The 17,436-nt window shown below is 42.6% G+C and overlaps 1 protein-coding gene across 3 annotated transcripts in view; it reads left to right on the top strand.

Annotated features, from left to right (window-relative positions):
- Positions 1 to 15,968, top strand: part of PDYN (prodynorphin) — a 140,130-nt gene extending 124,162 nt beyond the window's left edge. For all 3 annotated transcript variants that reach the window (XM_056547448.1, XM_056547446.1, XM_056547447.1), the window contains 2 exons: positions 10,067 to 10,207; positions 14,196 to 15,968. In XM_056547448.1, the coding sequence (XP_056403423.1) occupies positions 10,079 to 10,207; positions 14,196 to 14,903 (837 nt within the window). In that variant the 5' untranslated portion in view covers positions 10,067 to 10,078 and the 3' untranslated portion in view covers positions 14,904 to 15,968. The remainder of the gene's footprint in view (positions 1 to 10,066; positions 10,208 to 14,195) is intronic.
- The last annotated feature ends 1,468 nt before the right edge of the window (positions 15,969 to 17,436 follow it).

Raw genomic sequence — 17,436 nt, 5'->3', positions numbered from 1 at the left:
GATTAGTTCATTCATTCAGATCTAGGATATGTTATCTTAGAGCAGCACTTTTTTTGAGCAGTGTATATGTCCTCTATAAGCGCTACACCATTTTTAAAGGGACAGTCCATCTTTAATGTATCATGTTCCCCATTGTTGTCCCCATGGTGATTCTATTTCATGTACGCACATAAGGATACATTATATGCAGTATCACACTGACTTTATAGCATGAGAGCAATGAATGCAACCATGCAGCCCTGTCCTAAAGGTGCCATAGATGTAATGATGATGCTTAACAAGCCAATGAATATCATTACTGATCATCTCCCCCATGATGACTGTGGGCTGTGAAGCGGAGGACTCTTCAGCATCCTTATCTACCTTCCCACACCCAATCCCTTTCTAACCAGAGTTTATTGAGTGGTCCAGTCACCACCCAGGGGGGCCAGGGTCAGATCCCTCCTATAACCCTGACCTTTTCCTCATGCTTTTTCCATTTTCCGATTCATTTGTTTTCAGCAATCAAGACATACAGAAAATAAGAGAAAGTCATTATGGGAGGGGTACTGATAATGACTGCGCTGGAAGTGCACAGGGGGGGGGGGGCATAGGGGGTCTACATCACAGGTTGTTAGTTGCACTACAGTTCTGTATACACAAAAGGTGAAGGGTTAAAAAAAACAACAGCACACACATATATATAAACATTAATCTAGCATTTGGACTTGTATAGTGCTGGATTATTAAATATCCTGAATCATTATATCATCTATATAAAGTGTAGAAACTCCTTCAACCCTATATTTTACTAAGTTCACATAGAGATTTGTTGCAGAAAGTCTTTATTCCTGAAGATTTTCTAAAATTATAATTTTCCTGAAGATTTTCTAACATTATATTTTAATTTAACAAAATTCTAGGACTGTCTGATAATCCAGAATAGTTCACTATCCTGATCCCATTGATACTGGATTAAATGACTTTTCTCAGTGGTAGGATCTGCTACCAATCCAGTGTAAGAGGGTTTTGCCACCTCCCACAATGCTTTCTTTCAGGGGTTATGTTACGTTTTTGGATTTTTTTTTTAATTAGTCCAGTAACTACTTTAAGTCTACAGTCCACATATGGGCCATATAGATACTGTGATAGAGTCAGAGCTGGAGGTCTAGATAAGACTTTATCAGTGAGAGATACAAGACACGTAATATAGATAAGGATTAACAGGAGGTGGGTACATTGTTGCAGACAGAACAGTTGACGTAAGGGAGACGATACATTGATCAGATAGAGCAGATGTTCTTGGTGGTAATTTTCTTTTATGGGCAAGACAAGGGGTTAAATGAGGATGACTATAGGCTATTACATCCATCAGATAGTATAGATCGTCCATAGATGTTCTTTGCATTCACAGGGTACTTGTCTGTATACATTACATGGGGCAGATACATTGTTGCAGGCCGGATATACTGTAGGTTGACTCATGGAGGACACAGTATAAGAGTGTACAGTGATCCCTCAACTTACAATGGCCTCAACATACAACATACATACATACAATGTTTTTTTCTGGACCATTGTAACTTGAAACCAGACTCAACATACAATGTACAGACAGTCCAGATCTGTGATACCTGTCACAACTGGAGGAACTGACCAATCAGAATGGGCATTTTACTGGCAAATCACCTCTATTACTGAAGTATATGCACTGAATGGCTGTCTGGTAGCGCCCCCTACAGTACAGCGAGGAACTACAAGTTCTGTACTACTCCTTACCTGTGCCAGGGTTAGCTGCTCCTTTGGACACCAAGTAAGGGCGGCTCCATTTGGGACATTGTGTGTACTGTACAGGACCCTGAAGAAGCTCCTGTACTCTACATAAACCCTTGTTTCCCAACCAGGGTGCCTCCAGCTGTTGCAAAACTACAACTCCCAGCATGCCCAGACAGCCAACGGCTGTCTGGGCAGGCTGGGAGTTGTAGTTTTGCAACAGCTGGAGGCACCCTGGTTGGGAAACACTGACATAGACAGTAATTTACAGCTCCCAGCAGATCTTTCTTACTTTTATATATATATATAAGGATTTGCTTTATCTATATTAGTTATCTACTTCTTTTTGTTTAATCCTCACTTTTTCCTATTTTTTGGATGACATTTTGGTGGCTTCAGAACCAATTACCAGGTTTCCATAGAGTTATGGTCTCAACATACAATGGTCTCAACATACAATGGTTTCAACATACAATGGCCGTCCTGGAACCAATTCATATTGTAACTTGAGGGACCACTGTATTTTTGGGTACAAGTATATGGACCCATTATTACAGACAGGGCAAGCTCTTACTATAGGCACCGCTGGAATATTTGTGTAATTTGGCATCTCCCGTGCAGCATGTGACTTATAAAGCCATTGATTGTTGCAATACTGTATTATGCTCTTGAGTAGCCCCCTCCTCTTTGAAGGTATTTCTTTCTATTTTTCTCGCTCTCAAGAACACATACAAGCTCATATTTTTGTGTGAAAAACAGCTGCTTCCGGTAGATGAGAACAGAGACCTTAAAGGGGTACTCAGCCCCTAGACATCTTATCCCCTATCCAAAGGATAGGGGATAAGATGTCAGATCGCCGCGGTGCCGCTGCTGGGGAGCCCTGGGATCCCCGCTGTGGCACCCCGCTCTCATTACAGCACCGAGCGAGTTCACTCTGTGCGTAATGACGGGCGATACAGGGGACGGAGCAGCGTGACGTCATGGCTCCGCCCCTCGTGACATCACGGCCTGTCCCCTTAATGCAAGTCTATGGGAGGGGGCGTGAGGACCGCCACGCCCCCTCCCATAGACTTGTATCGTGACGTCACGAGGGGCGGAGCCTTAATGGAACGATGCTCTGGCTCCTGTATTGCCCGTCATTATGTGCAGAGCGAATTCGCTCTGTGCTATAATGATCCCAGTGGGACCGCGGCAATCTGACATCTTATGCCCTATCCTTTGGAAAGGGGATAAGATGTCTAGGGGCGGAGTACCCCTTTAAAGGTGCATTTCTATCTTATACAGTGAAGGCAGTTCTCTATCATTGGTGGGGGTGCAACCCCTCTGATCCTAAGAACCCTCACCAATCGTGGATATATGTCATCACTCTCCTAAATGGCAACACCCATTGAAAACATGTCTATGCTGTTTTCTATACTGTTTTACCGAGTATAAAGGTGAAGTAATAGTATCTGCAGTTCTGATGGGACTAACTGGCTGAACTGTTTGCTCCCTGTAGTCGTAGTCAGGTAATAAAGGCTTTAAAAGGGGTACTCTGGTGGAAAACATATTTTTTTTAAATCAACTGGTGTCAGAGGAACTGTCCAGAGCAGGAGAGGTTTGCTATGGGGATTTGCTTCTGCTTTGGACAGTTCCTGACATGGACAGAGGTGTCAGCAGAGAGCACTGTGGTCAGACAGAAAAAAAAAAAAAAAACTTCCTCTGTAGTATACAGCAGCTGATAAGTACTGGAAGAATTAAGATTTTTAAATAGAAGTAATTTACAAATCTGTTTAACTTTCTGGCACCAGTTGATATAAAATAAATTGTTTTCCATCGGCACCCTTTAGGTACCTGTTATGTCCACTAGAGGCAGTACAATTGTTTGCTTTCTGTAGTCATAGTCAGGTAATAAAGATCCAGCACCTGGTCTGCTTACTAGAGGCAGTAGAATTGTTTGCTTTCTGTAACAGTAGTCGGACAATAAAGCTGCATTACTAGTAATGCCCTCTAGAGGCAGTAAGTTTGACTAAGTAATCATAGTCAGGAAATAAAGATGCAGTTCCTGTATCGCCCACTAGCGGCAGTACAATTGTTTGCTCTCTGAAGTGGTAATTGGGGAATAAAGCTGCATTACCAGTTATGTCCTCTAGAATCAGTGGCATGGTCAGCTGCCTTTATTATGGCAATATTTAGGAGGGCTTCTGCTTTGCTTTGACTGGACAGATTAACAGTAATACCACTTGAGGCAGCACAATTCTTTGCTCTGTAGTGGCATTAGGGAATGGAATAAAAAAAACTTCAGTATAAACTGCAGTATCTCTGGGGCCCAGGAGGGGCACTACAATTGTTTATTTTTTAAATGTGCTAAGAGTAAAAAAATATTTGGTATTTGCATGGATCAAGGCATACATCTGTAATACCTAATGTACCCAGTAGAGGCAGTACAGGATGATTGGAATTTGCATTGCTTGCCTGTGATCTGCAGTACCGCCTGTGCTCACATGAGGCAGCACATCTATCCATTTTCTTTAGTGTATAAGGAGTACAGTGCAAACTGGGAAATGAAGTTGCCATTGAAGGCAGTAGAAAGAACAGTTTAGGACTTGTATGGACTGCTAAATATAGCAGCAGTACCACTTGTGTCCAGTAGTAGGTGTTATATTGTATAACTTATTTTCATCTCTGTAGCGGCCCTTTTAGTTTCCAGACTATGGCTCACAGGCTGCTCCACATTTCAATTTTAGGGTACATACACACATGCGTATTTTTGCTGCAGCAAAAATAAGCACTTGTGGGGGGGGGGGAGGGGAGGTTTGCAGGGCAGATGTTGTCACCCTAGGGGCAGATGGCATTAAACTCTTGTATTTGTGATGCCAGGGCGTGGTTTAACCTATAACCACCCGAAGGTATACCGCTGGATCCTGGGCTAGGCACGGGGGCAATAATGACTCCAACGCCGAGTTATGGATAACGGTAGCTTTACTGAGGGTAGACAGATGGTAAAGTCTATACAGTTCAGCCAGGACCCAAGGAGGTGACCAGAGACGCAGAGACCTTAAGGGCTTGCTGGGACTTGTAGTAGGACTGGACAATTGAATGCAAACCACGCTGACTTGACAGATGACAGGGACTGACTTGACTTGACTCATAAAGCTGTGACTTTATCTTACTTGAGTTGATGGTGGCTGCAGGACTGGACATTGAGGCCTCCAACACTCTGGACACACACACTAGGCGACTGCACTGGACCTCAGCAGGAAGCAAGAACTCTAAGCTCCAAGAGAGAAGAGCTCAAAGAGAGAAAAGCTCCACCCAGGGCTTATATGGGGAGACTAGCAGGGAGCTCATAGGTCACTCTTTGGATCACCTGGTCACTTGTACCTCCTGGGTAACAATCACATGACCTATCACATGGTATAACTATTAAAGCAACATTACATTTTATAACACTTTACATGGTAAAACATATTTACAATGGGGAAACAAGTGCAGGGGGCCTTGGGGACACTGAAGGAGGCTTCCTGACAGGACAGCAGGAGCACGAGGTAACACCTCCCGTACTGGGCCACCACATATGATATACCCTTAAAGGGGTACTCCCGTGGAAAACTTTTTTTTTTTTAAATCAACTAGTGCCAGAAAGTTAAACAGATTTGTAAATTACTTCTATTATACTACAGTATACTACAGAGGAAATGCTTTACTTTTTAGATTTCTCTGATGTAATGATCACAGTGCTCACTGCTGACCTCTGCTGTCCATTTTAGGAACTGTCCAGAGCAGGAGAAAATCCCCATAGCGAACATATGCTGCTCAGGACAGTTCCTAAAATGGACAGCAGAGGTCAGCAGAGAGCACTGTGGTTATGACATCAGAAACATCTAAAAAGTAAAGCATTTCCTCTGTAGTATACAGCCCATAAAAAGTACTGGAAGGATTAAGATTTTTTAATAGAAGTAATTTACAAATCTGTTTAACTTTCTGGCACCAGTTGATTTTAAAAAAAAAGGTTTTCCATGGGAGTACCCCTTTTAGGGTGCGTTCCCACAGGGCGTATATGCAGCGTATTTGACGCTGCGCAAATTTTACGGCAGCAGCGGGAAATACACTGCGTATCCCTTGCTCACTATACACACAGGGCTTTCCGGCGGCAGCTCTATGTGTGTAGTGAGTTTTGGAGGCAGGGCCGTGTGCCGGCGTGTCTGTGATACGCGGCCCCGCCTCCAAAACTCACTACACACATAGGGCTGCCGCCGGAAAGCCCTGTGTGTATAGTGAGCAAGGGATACGCAGCGTATTTCCCGTAAAATTTGCGCAGCGTCAAATACGCTGCTTATATGCCCTGTGGGAACGCACCCTAAAGGTTTGTTACTATTTCCCTTCTTGCTGGTGAATGGCTGAGAGAGCTGAGAAAAGGGGAGGGTCCTATGCATTATGCCCTCCTGCTTGGCACTTTAACAGACTCAATAGCCCTCTCTAGTTCAAAGTTATCTGGTGAACTGTAAGAAGCTGTCCTGGCGTCATAGATTTCATAGCCCATTGTTGTCCGCAGATCTAATGTTTTCCACTGATCTGATTGTTAAAAAAAAAAATCAATAAACAATGGACGCGATCCACGCTGTGTGATCCCCAATGACACTGTTGTCCATGACTCACTGTATCCATGGAGATTTATTATCATCCATACTTTTTATACAAATGACACTGAAGTTTATCATAACATTGGCATGACAACCCAGCCTCCCCCTTCAGTCCATCGTCATTCTGGGAACTTCTGCCCTGAAACCTACCTCCCTGCGCACAATGCAACATTTCTTCCATATGTGTCTCACATCTGCTGTATTTGCACAGTGTACAGTACCTAACATGGCAAAAAGTGTCATGAAGACTTGGCATGTAAAGCATGGTCTGGTAAAATTCTCAGTGCCATGCAGTGTGTCAACTCTAGTGTAACCAGTCATCCACAGTGCAACAGAGTAAGCCATGGAGCCTCCAGAATCACCCATACGTCTACAGGGCATAAAGGAAATTGTAGTTTTGGATCAGTTACAGAGCTGTTGGGGAATGGAGGCATTCATAGCATGAAGTTTTGCAACAGATAAGGGTATGATAACACATCGTTCCTGCCCCGTTAATTGTATCTGTTGGCATCCTGCCAAATACGGGATGTTGATGTACACTGCTAATGGGACCAGTGGACCCCATTCACTTCTAAGGCCAAACTGAGTCACCTAGTGACTCCTTGCCAAAAACTCAGCAACCCCCGTTCTGAGTCTGTCTAAAATAACGGCTACGTCCCTTAATTACCCTGTTCAGCCATAGAGGTGAATTGGGTTCACTACTCCCGTTAACTGTTTTCGGTGGGATGCCAATGGATACAATAAATGGGGGCAGAAACCCAGTATGATCACACTGCAAAGGATAGGGATAAGATGTCTACAATATTCTAAAATAGTCAGATATAATTCACTAATTAACAGTACAGATTATTGCATAAATGTAGTGTCATATTTTATTAGCCACGGCGGTGACATTTATCTATAGGCCTGAGCCCCATATCAATTTACAGTCAGGTCACAGCCGTGTTGTCTTCAGCGTATATGTTTCTATAGCAACATCTTAGTGATGTGTTTATTTTCTCCTCCACCCCTGATGAAACCATCTCAAATATATGGGAGAAACGCGTAGGAATATGGAGTATGAGAATTAAGTACAGATTACTGCAATTATAATTTTTCACATCTGTATGGTGGTTTTTGTATCCTAAATCCCTATCCACACTTATTGATAGTGAGGGTAAGGAATAGAACAGTCAGGAAAATATATGGTCAGGCTATTCACCTGTATCCTTATCCCCTTCCAGTCCGCTAGTTTAGCTGACATTATTTTTTGCTATCAAACATGTATATCTGTGACTTGTAATTTATTGCTGAAGCCTTTTTCTTTTGGGTTTATTGTAAAAAAAAATTCTTGGTCCTATGGGGGCTATAGCATTGCAGAAAAAAAATTATTGAAAATAAAGTGTTAATTAATGTGATTTAAATCCTTCCCTAATAAAAGTTTGAATCACCCCCCTTTTCCCATTTAAAAAAAAAAACAGTGTAAATAAAAAAAAACATGTGGTATTGCCGTGTGCGTAAATGTCCGAACTATAAAAAATATATCATTAATTAAACCACGCGGTCAATGGCGTACATGTAAAAAAATTTCAAAAGTCCTAAATAGCGGTTTTTTTGGTCACTTTTTATACCATAAAAAAATGAATAAAAAGTGATCAAAAAGTCTGATTAAAACAAAAAAACTATTAAAACTTTAGATCATGGCGCAAAACAATGAGCCCTCCTACCGCCCCTTACACGGAAAAGTGAAAAAAGTTATAGGGGTCAGAAGAGTAAATTTTTCAACTGATTAATTTTGGTGCATGTAGTTATCAATTTTTTTTTAGTAATAAAATAAATATAAACAAACCTATATAAATTGGGTATCTTTGCAACCGTATGGACCTACAGAATAAACATAAGGTGCAATTTTTACCGTAAACTGCACTGCGTAGAAACGGAAGTCACTAAAAAATGACAAAATGGCTTTTCTTTTTTCAATTTTGCCCCACATTTGTTTTTCGGGTTTCGCGGTAGATTTTGTAGTGAAATAATTAATGGTATTACAAGGTAAAATTATTGGCGCCAAGAACAAGCCCCCATATGGATTTTTAGGCGAAAATTTAAAGTGTTGTGATTTTTAGAAGGTGAGGAGGAAAAAAAAAAGTGCAAAAATTAAAAATCGCCAAAGAGGGAAGGGGTTAAAGGAAAAAATGAAAACGCAAAAATAAAATTGGCTGTGTCCTCAAGGCCAAAATGGGCCATGTCCTTAAGGGGTTATCGAGAACCTTACAGCACATATAAGCTTTTGGCTTTTCAGAGATGTTCTGAATACAGCATAATGCCTTATGATGTTAGTGATGATTCGCAGAGTGCAGGGAAACAAAGATGGAAGGTGGAATGGAAGACAAATTGAATCGGGAGAACATGGCAATGTGGTGTCCCGGTACCGCATCTTATACGGTACCTATGTATGTGTGGGTCCCCATAGCCAGAGTCCCTAGGACATAGGGATCCCTGTTGTGTAGCCTACCCCTTGTTGCCTCTATTCCAACTAATAGCCTAGTAATTTATGTAAGGGTAATGTAAATATAGTGATATATATGTAAATAAACGGTTAATTACCGGTTCCATAGCGTTGCAGGACCTGCAGGTCATGTGACTAGGTAAACTCTATGGTATTCTACTTAAGGACCTTTGGAGGCCCGGTGAAGTATGCAATCCCATTACTCTGTGTAATGGTGAATGACAGATGTTCGGACCAATCGGATTCCCCCCGCCCCCTGTCCATATAAGGGAGCGGCGGACATCGTTTCTCTCTCTTGTTCCTGGGCTGTCAAACGAGAAGGATCTGCGCAGCAACTATCGTAGTGAGTTAGGCCCGAGCCTTGTGGCAACGGCTGAGTAATTCCAAATAGAGAGTGTATCAATCCCCAGACACTCTGCAGCATCACCGGACTTAATATAACCCCTAAATCCGGACAGATCTGCATATATCTACCCTAAATTCAGAGACTTTCTAAATAGCTCAAGGTCTGCAACAACTGTCAGTCACTGAGCAATATAAGGACTGTTTGTACGAGACTGTTACTGTGCCTTGGATGTATCGCAAATACTTAAGTAAAGTTGTTCAATCTGCTTGTGGACCTTCAGTCATTTCATGCACCTATCGTTACTGGGAAGGGCAGAGATAGGCTGGAGCATTGCCTCCGCTTACCAGCCCTCAGCCTGGCGTCACGAACTATAGGGTTAACATTACCCCCTTATATACCGATATCATACCACCACTACCATACACCCCCCAAGGGCTACCACAGCAACAAAGACAAAGGCCAATCTGGGAGTAAGGGGAGCAGTGCAAAATGATAGTGGAGCAAGATGACAGACCAGTGTTTCCCATCCAGGATGCCTCCAGCAATTATGAAACTAGAACTCCCAGCATGCCAGGACAGCTAATTTGAGGGAGACAGAGCAGGACAGAAGGAGGAAGGATAAGGGATTGGAGGAAAGGGGGGGGTGATCTCCTGCCTGCTGTGATTGAAATACTTTTGTACCAACTGTTTGCACCCAATTACATAAACTGTGTTTCCACAGTATCTGCATGATCCCTCGACCATGGTGTGCATACACGAATACGACAGAAGGGGAAACCGTAAAAATACATGGAAGTTGATATTTCCCATTTTTGTAAGATTATCATTGGTGATTGTGTTTTCTTCTTTATGTCCATGCAGAAGATATTGGCAATGGGTTTGCTGGTTCTGATAATGCTGCTGAGTCTCTCCACACCGCATGCAACCTGTGCAGACTGTGTGTCCTGGTGCTTCTCCTGTGCCCTACAGATCCAGGCCGCCAACATCCACTTCAACCCTCTGGTAGGTTTTTTATTAACGGGGTACTCCAGTCAATGGCCCAGATTTGTCAAACTGTGTGGGGAGGGGGTGGAGTGGTTTTCCCCCAGCAGCCAATCACAGCTCGGCTTTCACTTTACCAGAGCTCATTAGCTGGGCTGTGGTTGGTTGTTGGGGGGGGGAGGGGGGCAGGCAATCATTTTTGTGTTATAAATAATGTAGTCTCTCAAAGAATTTAGCTTCCTAAGTAGAAATAAATGAGAAAGGGAAGTGGGTGTACTCTCGGAATGGAATAGAGTAATATACAAAAAAGTCTGAAAAGAGTCTCTCAACGAAAATCATAAAATAATTCAGTTTAAAATCATTCATAGACTGTATTATTCCCCTGAGAGAGTCTGTTTAGGTGTGGTGACCTTCGTCAGAATGTCCAAGGTATGGAATGAGTAATGATGGATTAGAACACCTTCTATAGAAATGTTCAGCGGTAAAGAGTCTTTCGGATGAAATTGTCAGAAAAATAAGGGAGTGTCTAAGGCTAGGTTTCAACTTGATTTTTCAAAAACACAAAAAAAAAAAAACACAAAAAAAAAAAAAAAAAAAAAAAGCAATTTATCAATCTGTTTAATTTTATGGCACCAGTTGATTTGAAAAAAAAAAATTTCCCACCGGAGTTCCCCTTTAATGAGAGACATAATGAGAAAAAAATCCATAAAATCACATTGTCTGATTTTTAAAGAATTTTTTTGAAAATTATGGTGGATAATAAGTATTTGGTCACCTACAAACAAGCAAGATTTCTGGCTCTCGCAGACCTGTAACTTCTTCTTTAAAGGGGTATTCCGCCCCTAGACATCTTATCCCCTATCCAAAGGATAGGGGATAAGATGTCAGATCACCACGGTCCCGCTGCTGGGGAACCCTGGGATCCCCGCTGCAGCACCGCGCTATCATTACAGCACAGAGCCAGTTCGCTCTGCACGTAATGATGGGCGGTACAGGGGCCGGAGCATCGTTATTTCACAGCTCCGCCCCTCGTGATGTCACGGCCCGCCCCTTTTAATACAAGTCTATGGGAGGGGGTGTGGCAGTCGTCACGCCCCCTCCCATAGACTTGCATTAAGGGGACGGGCCGTGATGTCACGAGGGGCGGCGCCATGACGTCACGCTGCTCCGTCCCCCGTATTGCCCGTCATTACGCACAGAGCGAACTCGCTCTGTGCTGTAATGATAGCGCGGTGCCGCAGCGGGGATCCCGGGGCTCCCCAGCAGCGGGACCGCGGTGATCTGACATCTTATCCCCTATCCTTTGGATAGGGGATAAGATGTCTAGGGGCGGAATACCCCTTTAAGAGTCTCCTCTGTCCTCCACTCGTTACCTGTATTAATGGCACCTGTTTGAACTTATTATCAGTATAAAAGACACCTGTCCACAACCTCAAACAGTCACACTCCAAACTCCCCTATGGCCTAGACCAAAGAGCTGTCGAAGGACACCAGAAACAAAATTGTAGACCTGCACCAGGCTGGGAAGACTGAATCTGCAATAGATAAGCAACTTGGTGTGAAGAAATCAACTGTGGGAGAATTATTAGAAAATGGAAGACATACAAGACCACTGATAATCTCCCTCAATCTGTGACTCCATGCAAGATCTCACCCCGTGGTGTCAAAATGATCACAAGAACGGTGAGCAAAAATCCCAGAACCCTACCTAGACCTAGTGAATGACCTGCAGAGAGCTGGGACCAAAGTAACAAAGGCTATCATCAGTAACACACTACGCCGCCAGGGACTCAAATTATGCAGTGCTAGATGTGTCCCCTTGCTTAAGCCAGTACATGTCCGGGCCTGTCTGAAGTTTGCTAGAGAGCATTTGGATGATCCAGAAGAATATTGGGAGAATGTCATATCGTCAGATGAAACCAAAGTAGAACTTTTTGGTAAAAACTCAAGTCGTCGCATTTGGAGGAGAAGGAATGCTGAGTTGCATCGAAAGAACACCATACCTACTGTGAAGCAGGGGGGTGGAAACATCATGCTTTGGGGCTGTTTTTCTGCTAAGGGACCAGATGACTGATCTGTGTAAAGGAAAGAATGAATGGGGCCATGTATCGTGAGATTTTGAGTGAAAACCTCCTATCAGCAAAGGCATTGAGGATGAAACGTGGCTGGGTCTTTCAGCATGACAATGATACCAAACACACTGCCCGGGCAACGAAGGAGTGGCTTCGTGAGAAGAATTTCAAGGTCCTGGAGTGGCCTAGCCAGTATCTAGATCTCCACCCCATAGAAAACCTTTGGAGGGAGTTGAAAGTCTGTGTTGCCCAGCGACAGCCCCAAAACATCACTGCTCTAGAGGAGATCTGCATGGAGGAATGGGCCAAAATACCAGCAACAGTGTGTGAAGATCTTGTGAAGACTTACAGAAAACATTTGACCTCTGTCATTGCCAACAAAGGTATATAATAAAGTATTGATATTAACTTTTGTTATTGACCAAATACTTATTTTCCATTTTTTTTCTCATTATGCCTCTCAGTTGAGTTGAGGTATACCTATGATGAAAATTATAGTCCTCTCATCTTTTTAAGTGGGAGAACATGCACAATTGGTGGCTGACTAAATACTTTTTTGCCCCGCTGTATATTTTTTAAACTATATGTCCGCACACATCTTAGGAATATAAGTGCCGGTTGAAATGGGTCTCAAGAGTAAGACCCGGGGCGATCTGTCCCTTACTGCAGGTACTACTGCTCCATACATGGAGCACACTCTGTTCCATGCTGAGAGTAGTAGTAGGAACAAAATATTGTGCGTACATATAGTTTAAAAAACACAGTACACTGTACACTGATTTTACATTAAATTAATAAAAGGCTTTATATACATTACTAAATACATTATTAATAAATAAAAAAAAGTTAACTAAAAAATAGAAGAATACATTTTAATTAAAAAATTGGTTGGGATTGGTTATCAGGGGAAAAAATATAGAGAATTTAAAAAGATGTCTATACTATTGTGAAATGTATGTGATATTGTGCTTCTTTCTTGAAATTCTAAGCTCTCCATATTTTTGTCACAGATATATCGTTGAATATGCTGTACATAAATATGATTTTGTATAGATGTGAACTCTATTCTATGTGATTATGGAACCTGATAATATAAAATAGTAATGGACTTTTTATTTATGTACGCTATTTTATATTTTCAATAAAGAAATATTGAAATAAAAAAAAATTAAAAGGAGGGGTACTCTGGTGGAAAGCATTTTTTTTCTTTTTTCAAATCAACTGGCTCCAGAAAGGTATACAGCTTAGTAAATTACTTCTATTAAAAAAATCTTAATCCTTCCAGTACTTAGCTGCTGCATACTACAGAGCAAGTTGTGTCATTCTTTCCAGTCTGACCACAGTGCTCTCTGCTGACACCTCTGTCAGTGTCAGGAACTGTCCAGAGCAGGAGAGGTTTTCTATGGGGATTTGCTTCTACTCTGGACAATTCCTGACATAGACAGAGGTGTCAGCAGAGAGCACTGTGGTCAGACAGAAGGGAACAACTCAACTTTCTGTGGAGCATACAGCAGCTGATCAGTACTGGAAGGATTAAAACATTTTAATAGAAGTAATTTACAAATCTGTATAGCTTTCTGGAGCCAGTTGATATGGAAAAAAAAAATGTGTTTTCCACCGGAGTACCCCTTTAAGGGAAGCATAAAACTGATGAGCACAAGAACTGGGTCCCACGTTGCCCACTCTGAGTCCTGTTGTACTTGTGTGTCCCCTTTGTTTGCTTAACCTAATGTTGATACCCCACTACTTTGTTTGGTTACATAGCATTAACCGTGATGCCCACAGCAGCCGCATGGGAGTACTCTATGCTCTGGTAGTAATTGGTGTTCAACACTGAACATGTATATCAGATGTAATAACTACCAGAGCGTAGAGTACTCCCATGCATGGTGAATCTGATTCCACCAGCACTGACTTGTTAGTGTTTCACTCTGCAGGTTTGTTCTTTGCAATGTGAGGGATCCCTGACTTCAGTGACAGAGTGGGATCGATGTGAGAAGATCCTGTCTCCTCTAGGAGCTGTACTTGAAATCTCTAAAAGGGAGCAAGAGAGAGTGCCCACTGCTTTAGACCTCCAGGAGGTGCCCGTCAAGCGTTATGGAGGATTTATTAAAAAACTGGATAAGAACAAATTCTTTTTTAACTACCCCAAACGAGAGAGTGGCATCTACAATGGAGAAGCCATAAAGCCCTATAGTGGTGCCCTGCACAAGTTTGGAGAGAGGGACCTCCTGGAGACACCCAACTCTGAACAGGAAACAGAGGTCAATGATGAATCGGAAGAACAGAACCAGGCTTGGAGCACAAAAGATGAGAGAAAGCGCTATGGAGGGTTTCTGCGCAAATACCCCAAGAGGAGCCTGGAGGATTTACAGGGCGTGGAGTTAGATAGAAGGATGATCCTAGACCAGGACCTGGGCTCAGAGCAGGGGGTGGAGGAGGTAGAGACAGAGCAGGGTGTGGAGACAGAGCAGGGGGTGGCCGATCTTCAGAAGCGCTATGGTGGATTCATGCGCAGGATCCGGCCCAAATTAAAGTGGGACAATCAGAAAAGATACGGAGGATTCCTTCGGCGCCAATTCAAGGTCACTACAAGGTCAGAAGAAAATCCCAACACCTTCTCCGGGGAGTTGTCCAGCCTTTAAGACGTCTTCGTGTCTGCAGTTGGTGGTGGAAAAGTAAATGCTCAAAAATCTGAAGGGGGAAAAAAAATTGAAAAATAACCCCCCTCTTCATTCTGTTTGATTCACCTATCTGTCCCATTATACTATCTGTCCCATAGATCAGTAATCACATTGACTGGCTCCAATGGGGAAATGAACACACAGAGCCATCTGTAGGGCACCAGGAGGTACTGCACTCGCTCATGTCCGATTACACTGAATGTATAGTCTGCTCTTGTCTGTACAGTGCACAAGATGTAAATAGCGCATTACATTAAAAATGTTTAAAAACTAAGTGTCTATGTTGTAGTGTGCGGGAACTTCAATAGGAATGCCAGAAAGAGCTACCAGAGTAACAGAAGCAACTATTTCACAAATAACTATAATAAAAAACCACCATCAAGTGCAATGGAGTGGTTGTGTTTACTTATGAACTAGAAGGTCCCTTTAAGGAAAAAATGGTGCCAACAGAGGTGAATTAGTGGGCACAGGTGCAATGCGATTTGGTATGCAGAAGAGCCTGGCATGAGGCAAGATTTGGTAAATCCCAAAGTGCCAGTCAGGGGCTGGAAAATTAGATGTTCCATATGTCCCTTTCCTTTTCATCTTCCATTTAACTGAGCCAACTGGAGTGACGTGATACACATCCCAGCATCCAGCCGCTTCAGAACCTGTATTCTTCATAGGCAATGATCCCCTGACTGGCTAATTGCAATGTTACTGTAAGAAGACGTGGGAAATAGTTTCCTTTAAGAGGATGTTTAACTGTCTCTTTATCTTCTTATTTGCCAAAATCAACCAAAATCAACCAAGCCAGTCCCACACCTATTTTGCCCCACCATATATATGGGGAACTCCGCCTTCTTCCGATGGACAAATTGGGCTGTAAGGACCCTGCCTTCGGTTTAACAGCTAAACTTTCCACCACCATCTGTTCGCCTATCCCTCTCCCACCCTTATATTTGACAGCTCGGTGTTAAATATGTGAACAGATTAAATTCTGCTGTTGATAAAATAATTTTGCTTTTGGTGATTCTTTTGTCAAAGACCTGCGATCGACTTGTACATGAAGATGTCAGGATCTGTGGACTCCTAAGGGGAAAACTTTCATCCGAATGGAGATGATCTGAAACCTATAATCCTCCACCTGTAACAAAAATGACAACTCCTATCATGCCTTGACAGCCTCTGCAACCTGAGACTCTCCAGCTGCTGAAAAACTACAACTCCAAACATGTCCTGACAGCCTTTACAATCTGTGGCTTTCGAGCTATAAACCTCCTAACATGCCTGATACCCTTTGCAACCTGTCACTCTCGAGCTGCTGCAAAACTACAAATCTCAGCATGCCCTGTAGTTCAGCCGGAGAGCCACAGGCAGAAGATCACCCAAACCTGAAAACTAATTTTGCACACTGTAAGGATAGGTTCACACTACTAATCTTCCAGAAGGAGATTCCACATGCGACCAGGATCACGCTGACATTGCCGTCCTTATAGATGGATTCTGCCTAATGAATAAACAAGACCATTCTTTTGGTGGTGGAATTTCAGCGACAGAATGCCTACCGCTGAAATTCCGTAGTGTGCACTGGAATTTCTGACCAAAAAGTTGAATTCTGGTCGCAAATTCCGCAGTGTGAGCCTAGCCTTAGTTTCTCCTCTCTAAGGGCCCGTCCATATTCTGCTCCGTGCCGGATAACTGGCGATCACGGCTGCCACGCCCCCTACATTCACGCCCCCTCCCATAGACATGAATAGAGGGGGCATGGCATCACAATTACGGAAGCCCCCGGCAGCCGGACCCTCCGCGTTCAGACATGTTATTCGCTATACTTTGGATAGGGGATAACATGTCTAGGGGCGGAGTACCCCTTTAATGGCACAGCATGTTCCATTTGGGTGCACACAAAAACAAATGCATTTAGTAAATCACAGCCCTAAAATGGGGTTTCAGTTTTTTCCATAAATTGTCTAAAAAGTTCTCCAACATTCTATTACACACTGGCTGACATTTATCATTGTCTTTAGACTGTTTTTTGTGTCTAGAAAAGGCGCAAAAAAAAGGCACAACCAGGGTTTATTTGCGCCTTTTGGTTTACACATTTCTACTGATTTTGAGTTGCAATCCACTGATTTTGGCAATACACATGATATGGAAGGGTTTTATGAACTGTGCCTTTTTGTGAAAAGGCAAAAAAAAAAGCGCAAAGTCACTGAAAAGTCTCTAAAACTACACCAGCCCAGACTCAGCTTAGCTTTTTGGTGTATGTGAAGAGAGAAATTTCAAAAAATGTTACCTGCACAAAATTTATCAAATGCTTTATAAATTTGGTTCTCCTACACATTACCAGCACACAAAACAAGGTGTAGAAAAATGCTTCACTTACACCTACAATGATAAATGCTTCACTTACACCTACAATGATAAATGCTTCACTTACACCTACAATGATAAATGCTTCACTTACACCTACAATGATAAATGCTTCACTTACACCTACAATGATAAATGC

Source organism: Hyla sarda, chromosome 12 (genome assembly GCF_029499605.1).
Source record: "Hyla sarda isolate aHylSar1 chromosome 12, aHylSar1.hap1, whole genome shotgun sequence".
Lineage (NCBI taxonomy): Eukaryota > Metazoa > Chordata > Amphibia > Anura > Hylidae > Hyla > Hyla sarda.
This window is presented reverse-complemented; position numbering and strand designations above follow the sequence as displayed.